Source organism: Mytilus californianus, unplaced genomic scaffold (genome assembly GCF_021869535.1).
Source record: "Mytilus californianus isolate M0D057914Y unplaced genomic scaffold, xbMytCali1.0.p SCAF_3, whole genome shotgun sequence".
NCBI lineage: Eukaryota > Metazoa > Mollusca > Bivalvia > Mytilida > Mytilidae > Mytilus > Mytilus californianus.
The window spans coordinates 21042792-21060398 of record NW_026262679.1 but is presented as its reverse complement, the minus strand read 5'-3'; the positions used below and the strand labels follow the sequence as shown (position 1 = coordinate 21060398).

The 17607-nt window shown below is 31.3% G+C and overlaps 1 protein-coding gene across 1 annotated transcript in view; it reads right to left on the bottom strand.

The window, feature by feature from the left end:
- Positions 1-993: 993 nt before the first annotated feature.
- The window catches only part of LOC127734108 (mucosa-associated lymphoid tissue lymphoma translocation protein 1-like), a 33888-nt gene continuing 17274 nt past the window's right edge, over positions 994-17607 (bottom strand). The window contains exons 14-18 of the mRNA XM_052243756.1: positions 16864-16979; positions 15030-15182; positions 14139-14305; positions 8463-8549; positions 994-7394 (exon numbers count right to left, since the gene is read on the bottom strand). Coding sequence (XP_052099716.1) covers positions 7245-7394; positions 8463-8549; positions 14139-14305; positions 15030-15182; positions 16864-16979 — 673 coding nt within the window. The 3' untranslated portion in view covers positions 994-7244. The remainder of the gene's footprint in view (positions 7395-8462; positions 8550-14138; positions 14306-15029; positions 15183-16863; positions 16980-17607) is intronic.

Here is a 17607-nt window from a genome sequence, read left to right as displayed (position 1 = left end):
TTGGAACTGATGGTATTGTTCTATTTACACAGATAACAGTGCAGAATCTAACAGTGAGATTTTTTTCTGGATGGAAGGCTGCAAGACGGAATTGCTCCTGTTTAGAAAAGGTTTATGGATCTGTAATATTATCCATCTGCACATCATTGTATATACACAAAAAAATGTTCAATTGCTTTTTTTTCAAAAAATCTTTCACCTATAAATTGATATTTGCCCTTTTGGTTCTTATGGATAGTTGTCTCATTGGTAATCATATCACATTTTATATATTTCTATAACACGCAAACACACTTGCAAGTCATGAAAATTTTCTTTATCATATCAATTTTGGTAGTACAATTTTTTGTGAAAAGATCCGCTCCTTTATGCTGACGACCGTTATGTTTTTTAAATAATATAATAATTGCCCATAGAAATAAGAAGATGTGGTATGAGTGCCAATGAGACAACTCTCTATCCAAGTCACAATGTGTAAAAAGTAAACAATTATAGTCAAAGTACAGCCTTCAACACGGAGCCTTGGCTCACACCGAACAGCAAGATATAAAGGGCCCCAAAATGACTAGTGTAAAACAATTCAAAGAGGAAAACCAACGATCTAATCTATGTAAAAAACGAGAAACGAGAAACACTTATGAACAACATTAACAAACGACAACCACTGAAACAGGTTCCTGACATAGGGCAGGTGCAAACAAATGCAGCGGGTTTAAACGTTTTAACAGGCGCCAACCTTCACCCTAACCTGAAATAGTAGTGTAACCTTACAACATAGAAAGACACACTATAAAATATCAATTGAAATGGATTAACTCAATCAAAAAGAAATATTAACAAAAACAAGTAAACATACACGAAACGAATAAATTTGATCTATGACACAATATAAATACAATATCAAATAAAAAAGGGGGAATGTAAAACAATGTCAAAAAGACAAGTATAACCTTGGACAATGTGGTGTTAAATAAAATAACGTACACAGGTAAATTTAAATATAATAATTTTGTTGTTAGTACGGAGATATTTTTTACAAAAATAAATAAATTTGTTGGTCATAGTTCGAGAACATGTATGTACAAATTTATTCTCATGACTGACTAGTTTTTATCAAAGGTTATTTGCAAAACAGTTTATGCAGTTCTTTAATAGTCTTCTACTGAATGAATTATTACACAATGAATTGATGTAAAAAGTTACATTCAATGTTCACCATAATTCAGAATGATTGAATTAAATAATATACATGGTTACCTTGAGACTCAGTATCCTGATATATATTTGAAGATTTGATCAAGTGTATGTTCATGTAAAGAGAAAAATAAAAAAGATCAAATATTAAAAAGATCAATAGCAGCCGTCTTGAACTTGCAGTGAGGCTAGAATGTTGGCTCTCTGTTAAAGGCCTCACTGTGACTTTGAATAAAAGCGCCTGTCTTTTGCTTTTTTGTGTGTGCAGGGAGCGATTAATTAAAGACACTCAATGTCTTCTAATCTCTAATCCAACCCCTCCGATTCTGGTTGTTCTTCGTCCCAATACAAAAATTCCTGCTGGCCATATTGTAACCAGGAACGTTAACATTGTAAACAATGATAATTGTTAGCCAAAGGCTCAAAATAGCGAATCGCATGAGCTATCAAGTAGAAAAAGAACTTCGGGTTATTAAAGGATCCAGTTCAGAACTGTTCCAGTATTTGGGTAAAAGGCAGGCCATTTGTATACCTACATCATTTTATAAAGAGAAGTTTTAAAAAAAATCGAATCAAGTATCATTATATCTTTGATATTGGCATAAAAAAGGATGAAAATATAGCTTGTTTATTTTGGTTACCAGAACTTCACAATATCATTATCAAGAATATATAGCAGACTCATTTAGAGGTTCAACTATACACCTTTCTTAAATTCTAATAACCATTCTTGGTATGGAAAAAGATGGCCTTCCAAAATATTGAAATGCGGTATACTCAACCAGCAGTGTTAATTAGACGTTGATTCTTAAAAATTCAATAATCTCAAAACACAATCATTATCATTTTGTAATAATGTCAACACTTGTTCTACACATAACACTGCTCTTTCTCATGCCCAAATGATAGAATCGACTACATCAACCCATTAAACAATGTTTTTTTTTTACTAAAATGGAAATGTTGATTTTTTAATTTGTTAATAACCACACTGATCCTTGAATTGACATATGTGGACGACTTCAACTATAATCTATGACAAATCTGAATATCAGTTGCCCCATTAACAACTTTCCATTTATGGCTAATAACATACTACCTGCTCCATCATGTGTTGTTCACATATCTCATTTGAAATTTTATGGCATGCATGATCATATTATAAATACTTCATTATCAGGAGTGATTTAATAAGGCAGAACTTGTTCACCAGGGTTATGAGGAAGAACGACACTGCAATAATTTTATGGTCATCATCACAAATAGAATGTGTGTGTTACTCAACTAACACTAGAGGTATGTGTTTGCTGTCTTAATAAACCTGATTTGTAAATGTTTTAATTCTGACCTCTTCCGTCATGACATTTTGACTGAGTCTAGATTCGCATGGTTAGAGATGCTATTGATGTTTACATAGAAGGAGATGCTTATCCTGTCAAAGCATCCAGTCTTGTTCCTGTAGGACCTCATAAAAGAGGGACGAAAGATTCCCTAATCCTTTTCACTTGATGAGTATAACCTGGTTCAACTCAATGGTTTCACTTCAAAGGCATGTAACAATTGAGACAGCCAATCAGATGTTCCAATAATGATTGGTTAAAGATTTTCCATATTATTGGTGGGTTGACACATTAAAAAAACAGTATATCTTTCATATACTAATAAGGTCCTTTCAACAAAACAGATAATCTATCAATTAACAATATACAAATTAATAACAATAAAAATATAGTTAAGCTTAAGACAGACATAATTAACATAAACATTCAAATACTGTAAATTCAGAAATTATTGAGTGCATTTGTTATTGTGATTTTTACAGAATAGACAGAAATGAGACTTTAATTATTGCGACTTCAGGCAAATCTGAATACAGATATATGTATCGTATATCAGAATGTGAGTTCTTAGTATTGTGATACTCACCCAGTCACATTATTCGCGTTAATAAAAATCCGCAATAGTTTCTGAATTTAAAGTACATTGAAGCAAAAACATTAAACATACAACTGACCACTGGATGATGATGAAAGACTTTGACATGACTTTAACAAGATATCTTTAAAATTTCAGTCTACTATAAAATAAATATGACTGAAATTGAGCAACCATACGAACATAGTATATCCATGCAGTGAAATAATGAGCTGATATATGACCATTAAAACGGTGAATTAAGGCATGGTGCTAAAAAAATATGCATCATCAAAAATAAAGGGATATATACATGAACTCAAGGGTTTGTTATCCATTGCAGAAAACAAAGCATTGTCCAAAAGGAGTTTTCTAACATGAGAAACTAGAGGCTCTCAAGAGCCTGTGTCGCTCACCTGTATTTACTGATGCTTTGGAAATCATGTAAAATAAGGTTAAAATTATAATTAATAGTATTAGATATCAGATATTATAATGATATCTAAGATAATAACAAATAAACAGCTGCGCCATGAGCGTATGATACGCCCGTCGTCTTGTGTGTGAATGTTTATGCAATAAGCATAAATAGTTTCTGACATACGGCGTGACATGCGAAAACCCCCTTTTTTTTTTTACAAAAAACTCCATATCTATAAAATAAAATTTTGAATCAAAACCAAAAAGTATACAGATCTTTAGATTAATATAACTAAGAAGTGTGTAAAATTTTAAGCAATAATCATAAATCGTTTTTGAGATACGGCGCGACATGTGAAAACACCCCTTTTAAACAAAAAACTCAATATCTATAAAATAAAATTTTGAATCAAAACCAAAAAGTATACAGATCTTTAGATTAATATAACTAAGAAGTGTGTAAAATTTTAAGCAATAACCATAAATCGTTTTTGAGATACGGCACGACATGTGAAAACACCCCTTTAAAAAAAAAAAAATCAATATCTCAAAAATAAAATTTTGAATCAAAACCAAAAAGTATACAGATCTTTAGATTAATATAACTAAGAAGTGTGTAAAATTTTAAGCAATAATCATAAATCATTTTTGAGATATGGCGCGACATGTGAAAAACCCCTCCCCCTTTTTTTTACAAAATACTCAATAACTCAAAAATAAAATTTTGAATCAAAACCAAAAAGTATACAGATCTTAGGGTTAATATAACTAAGAAGTGTGTAAAGTTTTAAGCAATAATCATAAACTGTATTTGAGATACGGCGTGACATGTGAAAAACCCCTCCCCCTTTTTAACAAAATACTCAATAACTCAAAAATAAAATTTTGAATCATCACCAAAAAGTATACAGATCTTAAGATTAATATAACTAAGAATTGTGTAAAGTTTTAAGCAATAATCATAAATTGTTTTTGAGATACGGCGCGACAGGTGAAAAAAAACACACACCTGTTTTAGTTACTAAGTCCCGTAACTCAAAAAGTTTTAATCTTATTTTCACCAAAAAGTATACAGATCGTTTGACCATCATAAGAAACAACTATGTTAAGTTTCATGAAATTTGGATAAGTCATTCTCAAGTTACGGTGCGACATGTTTACGCCGGACAGACAGATGGACAGACAGACGGACAGACAGACGGACAGACAGACGGACAGACAGACGGACGGACGCCGGACATTTGTATAACATAATACGTCCCGTCAAAAATTTGACGGGCGTATAAAAACAGCAAAATTTCTGTAAAATTACTAACTCAGGGGCAGCAACCAAACAACGGGTTGTTGGATTCGTCTGAAAATTTCAGGGCAGATAAATCTAAATCTGATGAACATTTTTGCTACCTGTCAGATTTGCTCTAAATGCTTTAGTTTCAGAGATATAAACCAAAAACTGCATTTTACCCCCCATGTTCTATTTTCAACCAAATCAGCCATGATGGTTGGAAGGCGGGGTCATCGGACAAAGTTTTAAACTAGATACCCTAATAATGATTATGGCCAAGTATGGTTAAATTTGTCTCAGTAGTTTCAGAGAAGAAGATTTTTGTAGCAGATTACAAAAATTTACGAAAAATTGTTAAAAATTGACTATGAAGGGCAATAACTCCTAAAGGGGTCGACTGACGATTTTGGTTGATTGGCGGGGTCATCGGAATCATTTTTTAAACTAAATACCCTAATGATGATTGTGGCCAAGTTTGGTTAAATTTGGCCCAGTGGTTTCAGAGGAGAAGATTTTTGTAAAAAGCTAACGACGACGGACATGGACGACAACGACGACGGACATCGGACGACGGACGCCAAGTGATGAGAAAAGCTCACTTGGCCCTTTGGGCAAGGTGAGCTAAAAATGTTTAAAGGGGCATTTCAAAAGTGATCGTCCAAATATCCTATGGTCAAATAAGACCACCAAAATAAAAATGTGTTGAAGTAAGGTCCAAGAATTCAGGCATTTATTGCAAATTCATGCAGCAGGGATATTAAAGAATTTAAAAAATACATTGTATGTCTTAACAGTGGGAAAATACAATGACCTGTAGCTGTTTATATCATTGACCTTTGGTCTCTAGTTGACAGTTGTTTCATTGGCAAACATTCTACATATCCTTATATTATATGGTATACCTAAGTACAACAAAAATCTGTAACTGCTGTATAAATGTATATTAAAGTGGCATAGTAGTTAATATGGACAGATCTCTATGTTTAGAACAGATATTGACTCGCTCTAACTTCTGAAAGATAAACATCTCAAACAGGCCTCTACAATAACTTTTTTTTCAACTTGTCCAGTAGGACAAGTACATACCAAAATTTACTTGTCCGAATGTAATTGTAACTTGTCCAAAAAAAATCTTAATAATAACCTTTTTTGGCATTTTAAGTTGATTCAAGGAACAAAATGAATTAAAACAACATAACAGAAGTTAGTTTTATATCTTTTGATATGCTTTTCAAAAATATGAGTTGAGAACAACTGAATCTAGTCATGTCACAGGACTTTAAGGTTCTAGTTTTCATCAATGCCATCAGACTCTGCACATGAGGCACCGTCTGATAGGCCTGTCAATGTACACTTATTGGATTTGTATCCTGTTTTTTAAGTTGAAAAAAGTTTATTCAAATGCAATCAATAAAAAAAGATGATGAGGTATGATTGCCAATGAGACAACTCTCTGCTAGAGACCAAATGACACAGAAATTAACAACTATAGGTCACTGTATTGCAAGTATTGTTTTTTTTTCTACATATGATCAAATATGATTTTGTGAATTTTATGGTAAATAATTTCTTCATTTTTATTTAAAAAATATTTTTGTTAAAAAATTACTGGTTTGATATTTATAATAAAGCAACAGAATCAAGGTAGGAAAGCGAGGTACTGATTTGTCTTGGTCCCGTACTGATTTGTCTTGGTCCCGAAATTTCTACTGCGTAGCCAAACTGTCTATTTATCATGTCTATTAAATATGTCTCCTACGGTGCCAAACTGTCTATTAAACTTGGAGCCGAATCGTTTCCAAGCTGGTGGCGAACTGTCTTGTAAAGTTATCTATCTAAAAAGCGCATCCCTTATTCGGATCAGTAAGACTGGTTTCCGATAATAGTATGTCTTTTACCTGTTAAAAAGTACCTGACAAAGAACCAATTTTAAATTATCGATTGCAAGTAAACATGTCAAATTAATACTTGTTTTTATTTTATTTTCTTGTTTTTTGTTTATAATTACTTTGTTCATCAAAGTTGGATTAAATTTATTTTATGCAGAATAATTTGACTTGTCCCATCGGACAAGCTTGATATAGCTTTTACTTGTCCGCCCTTTTTTTCTCTGGTACCGGACAATCGGACAAGCGTTATTGTCGAGCCCTGTCAAAAGAAAAAGAGGAATGTAGGAGTTTGAAAGTGATTGCTTTTCAGCATCATTTGATTAATACGTGCAATTCTAATGTCAGATATAAACCAGTATTTACCCTTCCTGTCAAACTATAATAAACATAACATCTAATACAAGTCGGTAATATATCTGACAGCATGTTACATAAACCATATTGATGAGGTTTTTCTGGTGGCAAGTCACAATAATAAATGCTGTAAGTCAAATTGATTCTTTCATTATATTGGTTGTGGTTGATGTTTACATATTAACTATTCACATCGATTCACTACATTCGATTGGTTGTCGTCTTGGTTTCCACAAATCTAAAATTCCAACTAAAGGTTTGCCTAAGTTGACTTTTGGCCCTTCATATCTCTGTTTTGTCTCTGTATTCACAACAAATACTTGAACTTCTAAATCTTTCTAAAATTGAAAAAAAAAACAAATAACTGCAAAAAAGATATATTTTGAGAGTAACCATCTATAAAATAAATAGTTGTTTTATCTTCCACTAGACAGTTCGCTGAAGGCTTTAATACTTTATTTTCACTGATAAAATCATCACAATGCACCCTCAATTAAGATTTTTTTTAACTATTCACATTAACTTGTACCATAAGACATTTCAAACTTAACATATTATTTATACTAACATTAAGCTTAAGGTAACAGTTACATAAATAGGCAATCTCAATGAATTTTATGATATTTTCTATGCAACCAGAGTATATATAATTGGATATGAATGCTAAAAACAAATATATCAGAAACCTTTATACTTTCTCGATAAGTAGAACATTTAACACCTTGCAGATTTTTAAGGTTTATTAGGACCAGCTTTGGTTAAAATTATCCAAGAATGTTGAAGGCAATTTATTCTTTTAAATTGCAAACTGCATCCTAGGTTCATGTTGTGACTTGTAATTGATAAAGAGTAATACAAATTCTGGTTGCATTTGAATGAGATAAAAAGTAATGAGAAGCTGTTAAAGTAGAACTTTTTCTGCATAACTTGTTTAGCATCCTTTTCCAATATAGACCCTAAATGCTAGCTCTGTTTGCAATGACAACTTATCATTTGTTATTGGTACCATTTTTCTTATTTTTGATATGTAATTCCTATGAATAATAATAATAAGTTGGTATATTTAATAGCTTACTACAAAGTAGGGGTTATGCTCATTGTTAAAGGCCATATGTTGGCCAATAGTTATTTACATCCTCGTTCTTTGGTCTCTGGTAGACAGCAATTCTATTGGCAAAATACAACATCTCCTATTTTAAATGTATCTACCATTTTTAAAATTAACAAATCAAATGCACTGTTGTAAGATAATGTCATTTCTCAGAACCTTTATATGGTTGTTTTGTATTTCTTTTTATGATAATATAGACAATAGTGGTATCATTTTAAAACAACAGCAGTATACAATATTTTCAGTAAACTTTTCTCACTTAATAAACAGAAAAATTAAATATTGTTATACATACTGTTAATTTCTGCAAGTCTTGTAAAACTATCTTTGTCTTAGGTGGGTCATCATGAACCTGACTAACACTTCCAAATATTGATATTGTCTGTAAATAAATATAACTTTTCTATATAAATATACTGCCTCCAAATTATTTTAGCTTGTAAATGTGTTTTTAAACAAGATATAATTCATTTCAAATTTAGTGCAGAGATATGTTAATTCCTCTGAGTTTTGGTTGACAGTCAGATCATCTGTTTATAATGAACCAAACATGTGTCGTTGGGTTGCTGTTACATCATTAAGGTATAGTCCACATATCCTTTTTATAACTACCAATCAACAATTCTGACTCATTTTCCTTAACAAAATATCTTTGACAAAAAACATTAAATTTATTAGATATTGTTAGCATTTAGCTCGTTTAGGAATTTGGATATCAATTAAAGCATTTAGCTCGTTTGTAGTGTGAAATATGATATTCATTTCCGCAAGGAAAAAAGCTATTTATCCGTTGCTTTAAAATAAGTACTGTGGTGATTAATATTTGTCTATACACCACTTACAATAGTCAGCCATACCTAAAAACAAATCCCCACCTAGAATGACAGATCAAGGTTTGATGTAAAAGATACCAAATCCACTAAGGTTAAGTGATGATTTACAAATACTGAGGACAAAAAGTGGACAAAAACAAATGCAAAATATCAGGACATACCCACAAAAACACATCTTTGCTAGCCAAGTGTTACGATCCAGTCCGAGAGGAGGGGAACAAAACAAATCAAAAATATTTTCAAAACACAGTACTTGTGATCATCTTGATTTGCAGTCATAATTATCAATCTTATCTTATAAATTAGACAATTTAGGGTAATTTTACCAATATTTGATGCAATATAGCTTCAATAATTGTGTTAACTACAATTTCAGCAAAACATGATAAATCTTGTAATAAGTTAACAACTGTCCCTGCTAATTAACTTTTTTGTTTTATTATCGAAGTTTATTGAATGTTACCTTAATAAACAATCAACACAGACTTGTGGAGCACGTGAAAATAAGTGAAATTAGACATTCAATAGCAATGTATAATTTGTTTAAAATATATTTTCCATGCGTTTCTATTTGTTAATTAAACTTTGTCTTAACAGTTAAATGATTCTGTGTATTAAATTGTTCTTTCAGAATCAATTAACACTTTTTATCTTTTAGTGCAGGTTTGTTTACATTCCTTTCATCATGGTTTCCCCTCCCATTTGCGCAGTGTAGTTGCAGAAGTTCTATCGAAAGGTATTGTGATTAAGGTCAATGCATACGGAAAAGCTATCAATGAATTAGCCTACAGGACAACAATATTTCAATAGCAGAGCATTTCTGAAGATTTTGAAAAGATAAAGGATTTTCTTTTAAAAGGAAGTTCATGTACATGTGTTTTATATTAAAACTTAACCATTCAAGTGTACAAAACATATAACTTTAAATTCAGCTTTTGACACCCAAGTCTGATATTATTTGTTTGTTTTGTACAGTTTTTAATTTGTGTATTTACATGATATTCTCTGTGGAGTATTCTATTGTTCACATATTTATTGTCCAATATTACAAATAAATAACCACCACAAGAGATAAGTTATGTATGACGGAGGTAAAAAGCTGGTCCATTATATCTGTAAAGTTGACACTGAATGTGATGATTAACTGAAGGTTTGAAAACACTTTAAGTTTTCCCTGTGTGAAAGATAAATAGAGGATAGCGTGCAAATTTATTCTTTTTTTCTAAATGAAATTCAATTGAACTTCCTAATATGGTGTTGACAGGTGTTGAAGAAAATATTTAGAGATGAAACAATCTAATATAGTCAATAATTTGTTAATCACACTATTATAAGCATTAGTTAAGCACTTTACACCTTACCAGAACAACCTGAAACAGCAATTGTTAGTCTCAATTTGTTCTTAAATCAATTATTCATGTAGACATCTTTTAATGCCTTCTCCCCTACTCTACACACATACAACTTTATATGAATTAAAGGAGATGTAGGGTGCACATCAATGAGACAACAACCCAACAACACAAAAGACATCTAATATAACAGTACCCAAATTGAGGGGGGGTCGGAGGGGTCCTGATCCCGAAATCCCGGGCTTAAAAACATGTAATCCCGAGGTCCCAAAATTTAAAGAAATTTAAATCCCGGCATCCCGAAATTCGAAAAAAGAATTCCCGAATCCCGAAAGGATCAATCCCGAAATCCCGAGCTTAAAAACACCCGATCCCGGAGTCCCGATAAAGGTCCGACCCCCCCTCCAAATTGCATCTTATTGGTTTTCTTCTGAGAGACTAAACAATTTGTATTTTTATGATTTTGTTATGCGTTGTCTACAAAAAGTTGACTTTTAAAGATGCGAAATTAAAATATGTCACAGACATCCATTTCATACAAAATGCATAACAAGTGCATGAACTATTGTCAAATTGTTAAGAAAAAATTGAGAAATAAAACAAAACATCAGTTATTCAATTTTTACGAAAGTGTAGAGTTCATCATGGGTGCAATTTAGGTGATCCTCATTACAGAATCTTGGGTCGTTTGGAGATTGGTTCAAACCAATTTTTCCATTTTTTAGTATGAATTCAAAATTAAATTTATGGAACTATCTAGTAAATAAGGATATATCTACAGAATGGAAAGTTTTGTCTGTTTCTTAAATAAATAAACTGTCAAAATCAGTGCAAACTGGGTTCTCTCACATTAGAATACAACATACAGTCTTCAGCAATAGACAGGGTTTTATATAATATGTAAAAAAAAAAGACAAAAATACCAAAGGGATATTCAAACTCATAAGTTGTAAACAAACTGACAATGCTATGGCAGAGAATTAAAAACAACGAAAAGACAAGGTTAACCAAAACACTTAAATTGCATAAAATTTTCTATCTCTAACCAATTCACTTATGTCAAAACCTGATCTCTGGGATTTAAATGGCTTGACGAGTTTATCTGCCAATACACTTGTTATCAAATTTTCGTTAACTGACCACTGTATTGATTTATGACATTCTTTTCCCATGAGTGTCTACCTAAGATGATCTTTCATCATCATAATAAATAATTAGCGACACATATTCATAGATTAGGAAAAATTATTTTAAATGTTTTATAATCATTTAACTGTAATCAAACATTAATAAGCTTGTTTGTGCATAAAGTGAGGATTGAGCGATCAAATCCTTTGCATTTTCTTTCAGAAGAAGATCGAAACCGAAGAAAATGAAATCCAAATTTTCTCAAATCACTTGTATATGAGAATGAACAATTTGTTAACTTAAAAATCAAAACCACAAGAAAAATATTGTTCCTGTACAAAGAAATTACGAAGACAAAAAACATATGATTTTATTATAATAATAAAAGACCATTACATACAGATTCAGCAATCTTAGACCATAATATTGATCCCCTACCCATATTCCTCTATAGATTTATTTTAGCCTTACCAAGCTAAGCAAGAGTTGTATCCCTTGGACTATCAAACTTCCAACTTATTCGTGAGAATCGAACTACGAGTATCTCAAAGTATATTTCTGGTCCGACTGACTTCGAGATAACGAGTGTCGACTGTATTTGAAATCTAATTTTTGCATATACTTTCCACTTACTCCACATAGACGTCTTTTAACATCTCTGGTTATAAAAATACGAACCTCTATTAAGATATACATAATTTGATGAGGATATTGCAAGGTTGTGTTTAGGTGCTTTTGTTTTTTAATAAATGGGGAATGTGTCCATCGGACACAGATGATGCCCCCGCTTGCATATCATTTAAAGTTATAAAGGGACATAACTGAAGAACGGTATAAGTGATGCTACCCAAATTTGTACTTGATCTGAGTGTTGTGGTAATAAGTATTGTGTATAAGTTTCATAACATTTGGTTGAGGCAACCTTAAGTTTACTAAGAGAACAGAAATGAAAAATTCAGCAATTTTTCCATTTGTAAAGGAGCATAACTCTAGAACAGTAAAAGTGACACCACCAAAATTCAAACTTGATCTGTATTTTGTGGTAATAAGCATTGTGTATAAGTTTCATTACATTTGGTTGAGGTAAACTTAAGTTGTAGAACTGAAACGAAAAATTCAGCAATTTTTCCATTTGTAAATGGGCATAACTCTTGAACGGTGAAAGTGACACCACCAAAATTCAAACTCGATCTGTGTTTTGCGGTAATTAGCATTGTGTATAAGTTTGAGAACATTTAATTGAGGCAAACTAAAGTTTGAGTACGGAAACCAACTTTGGGACGTACAGACGGACGGACATACAGACGGACAAGGGTAAAGCTTAATGCCACCTCCGCTACGGCGGGGGCATAAAAAGAGCTACCATGACTGGTATCCATGTCTTTTGTTAATAATAATTGGTACACACTAATCTGTTACAGCTATTTCAACCACCTTATGTTTTGTAATTCATAAAAATATTTAATTATTCTTTTTTTTTTTTTTTAATTTAAGGGATAACTGTATTGTATTTGAAGCTTGGCCTACGTTAAAAGAGGGTTTTACTGTTGCAAATTGAGTTTACACAGCAAAGCTGGAAAACGGCTATTTGCGACAGTAAAACCAAGTTTTACGTAGGCCAAGCTTCAAATACAATATGGTTATCTCTATTCTAATGCAAAATCAACTAATCAGTCAATATCAGTCTTTATTTCAGTGTAAAATTTCATAAAACGAACATTCCATGAAATGATGTTATTGTCTTTAGTAACTAAACAAAGTGACATTACATGTATGCTTCCATCTTCAAATGTAAAATCCGGGTGTTTTCAGTCTTTTTGTATGCCTCAGAATGTAATAAAATTCGACAAAAGGAACACTTTTAGGCGAAAAATGTGAGTTTTTTTATTTATTATTGAGGAAATAACAGGTCAATACATTCCAGAATTAAAAATGTAGGCTTCCCATTGTTCAGGACAGGTAGAGGATTTTACACTTGTTGTCATCCAATCAAAATCATTGATACAAAATGATTGCATTAGAATTAAAAATTGTCCAAGCAGAATAACTGCAACATCATCAGCATAAATATAACATTTTTGGTAAAGAACAAACTAATAATCATTCCTATTAAGTTTGGAAATATTAGGAGTTAAAGTTCCAGAGAAGAAATTTGAAAATTTCACAAATTAAAACCAAAAATTGTTTTAAAAATCAAAACTGCCTCATGTATGCTGACCTATAAACTCAAAATGAGGAATACTGGTATTTTTAAAGGGTAGCTCAATCAACATTCCTGTTGGAAACAATTTGGCCATATAGTTCAACAGGAGATCTTTAAAATTGACCTTTCAGAATTAAGAATTGTCTCTGAAGTGTATGATTTTGTTCATTTGGTAAAAAATAAAAGCTCTGGCACAAGTTCCAAGTGGCATTCCTATGCTGGCATATATAAGTCAGGAATGGAAACAAAAATTCTTAATTTCTGTCTCATTTGGCATAAATTTGGCTATTACATGGCATTTCAGTTATTTTCCAATGGAGATTGACGTAATTGCAAAACAAGTGTGTAGATAAGGTTAATCATTAGTGATTATATGATATATCACTACCAAGATTTCCAAAATGTGATCAGCAAGACGATACGACATTATTTATATAAGATAATGATTAATTTACCTTGGGTAAATGAGCAATACATCCTAAATGATACTTTAAGGATTTTCCCATTGTCATTGGCATAACTGTGCAGAATATTGTCAGCATGTTAGAGAATTCTGTCTGAAACTCTAACAAAACTTTTCCATTTATTGCAGGAATTTCTATCTCTTTTGATCGAGGCTTTTCTAAAAAAAAAGGTTTATAATCATGTAATTAATTCTATCAAATACAATTAAAAAAATAATATACTTGAATAGAATATTATTTTATTCTATACATGTATGTTAATGCTTGTTTCACTATGTGTCCGAAATACCGAAAATATAAATTTCTGGTGAGTTTAACCTTGTATTTTTACATAATCATTCTTTCAGGGAAGTTACTGAATTATGATTTAATAGTTGTCATCTCTTTGTAAGTTTTATGGTCACCATAATCATTGTGACTTGATGGACCATTACAGAATATCTATGTCATAGTCTACTATCATATGGTTTCAATTATCATAGTCATAATCCTGTACTCCTTACCGGTCACAATACCCATTACTCTTTAAAAATAAATATTCAACATTTTAAATGAGAAACAGAGTGGCACCAATAAATTAACAGGAAGTGCTTACTCTTCTCCATCACTTGGTTTAACTCCTGTCCTTTTTTAACTAATATTTTTAATTGCCCAGAGATTCCTCATATTTTTTTCACAGTACAGCATTTTAATTATAAGCTTTTTTACATGTTCTTTCATAGAAATCATTTTCTTTGGCCAGCAAAGATCTAGGCTGAAAACAGTTAGACAAACCATGAACATTGTTCCACAATAACGTTCGCTGGTTGTAAGCTCTTGTATGGCTTTTTGTATAGATCCTGTCTGCCAGCGATCGTCTAAGTTGTAATAAGTTAAACTTACCATGAGCATTGTTCCACAATAACGTTCTCTGGTTGTAAGCTTTTGTATGGCCTTTTGTAGAGATCCTGTCTGCCAGCGATCGTCTAGGTTGTAATAAGTTAGACTTAATCTCTGGTATCTGAATGTGGTAATATTGAGATTCCTTTCCTATATCTGAAAAAAATAAATAGAGTATATTATATGGCTGTTTCAATATCACACCAGTATCAACCAGAAACAACTTCAACAATGGCCACTTTTTAGTAAAAATCATCATTCAAGGGGAATAATTCTATTAAGAGTTAACTGACAATTTCAGTCATGCAAACATATTTGTAGATCTTATCCTGCTGATAATTTTTTCCTTTTTATAGTTTCTTTCTATCATTTAGATCTTCTGATCATTTGTGCTATTAAAAGTTTCTATCTATCTATTACAGTTTTCAAGATAATAGGCGATAAAAATGGGGAAATTCATCATTATAGGGCAATAATTTCAATAAGCAGTCCACTATGATTTCAGTTATGTTGACCTATTTGTAAATCTTGCCTTGTTGATCATTTTTGCTTTTCAAAGTTTCTATCTATCTATTACAGTTTTAAAGATGTTAGGCAAAAATGGAAAAAATTTGTAAAATTGTCATTAAAGGGCAATAACTCTAATAAGTAGTTGACAGCAGATTTTGTCTATGTTGACTTATTTTTAGATCCTGTTGTGCTGATCATTTTTGCCATTTGAAGATTCTATCTTTCTATAATAGTTTTTAAAATATAAGGCATTAAAGCAAAAAATTGGTACAAATTGTCAATAAAGGGCAATAACCCTAATAGTCAGGGGCGTTACTTAAACAAGTAATTTTTGTTTTTAAAAAATATATAATTACTCAATAGTTATTTTAAATATCAATAGAAACATGGACTAAATGTAGTTTTCATGAATTTTTACATCATTTTATTACATAAAATTAAGAATGTATTAGATTTGAGAGGAGCATAGACATAAAGGGTTACTTAAAAAATAATGACAAAAATATTACTTGAATAAGTTATTTTATACATCTTTAAAAGAATTAGTAATTACACTTATTTAAGGAACATAATTTTACGTAATTGTTTTTGGTTACAAATTATAAATAACTTCAAGTCTTAAGTAATTCACAAGTTTCTATCTATTCATATCCGTCTACCTTCAAGATTTTTCTCCTATATGACATCATCTGACAGTTTTTATGTAAATTTGGCCCAGTAGTTTCGAGGGGAAGATTTTTGTAAAAGTTAATGGATGAACAGGACGACAACCAAGGACTTCAACAATAGATGCCAAGTGATGATAAAAGCTCACTTGGTCCTTCGGCCATCCATGACTGATAGCAATAGATGGTTGATACAGAAAGATTGTCACTGGTTATTTTATGTACACAATTTACTTGTATTAACTACTAGGTATATAACAAATCTAAATGTTGACTTCATAAAAAAGGTGGAATAAAGATGGCATAACTCAGTGTGTTCAGTTTAAAACAAATTTTAATTCAGCATGCATAGTTATTTTTCATTAAAAAAGATTAATTTTTCTTTTTATCAATGAAGACAACATAGCATTACCATGTTCACTGGTTATCATTATAATCCAAAATATCTGTCTGGATGGACAGGAAAATACACTGAGGGATAGAGGCACCATATATGTCAAATTTGTTCTGGATATACAGGCGATTGCATGGATGGCAAAACATACAGACAACTACATATATGTCACACTAGAAAGCATTTTCCACACCTTCTTTTCCTGTTTACACCTTCCCTTTCTAAGGACATGTAGAAGTTTAAAGCTTAGAAAATCTTTGAATCATACCTTCTTGTACACTTGTGAAAACATCTAAAACACTCATCTGTTTTGGCAAATATTTCTTCAAATATTTAACTAATATTCCATTATGAATATCTTCATAGGCATACATTCCTTTGCTCCTATAAAGAAAATAAATATTAATATTCATCATATAAATGACTAAAACATGTAATGTTTAGTCCAGTGAATATAATTTATTCAGGTGTATATGCTATATTATTCAAAATCCATTTCATTTAGAGAACCCTACTAAAATTATACCAATATGGAATAATATCATTTATATCATTTTTTCTTAAAATGACATAAAAACAAATTAAGTTCCATATTTGACTATGATTTGAAACCTGAAAATTTCAAACCCTTTCCTAATGACATGTTTTGTTTCATATCTGTTGACTATTGGCCAATACAGAAACACCTAATTTAAAATACTGTAAAATTTGTTGCTGTAAATCAAATAGATTTCATACATATTTAAACAATATACAGAGAAAAAAACTGATCTTGTACCATGAACAAAGTAAATCTGTTTCAGAATTTCAATTTAGTAAAAATAAAATGCTTCGCTGCACGCAGCTTGATACGACAGCAGAGGTCGAACCCTGAACAGTTGGGGCAAGTATGGACACAACATTCAAGCTTGATACAGCTCTGAATTTGGATTGTGATTAAATATTTGACACAGCATAGGTTTCTGACACAGAAAGAATGTGGTCTAAGAACTTGAATTTTTTTAATTTACCT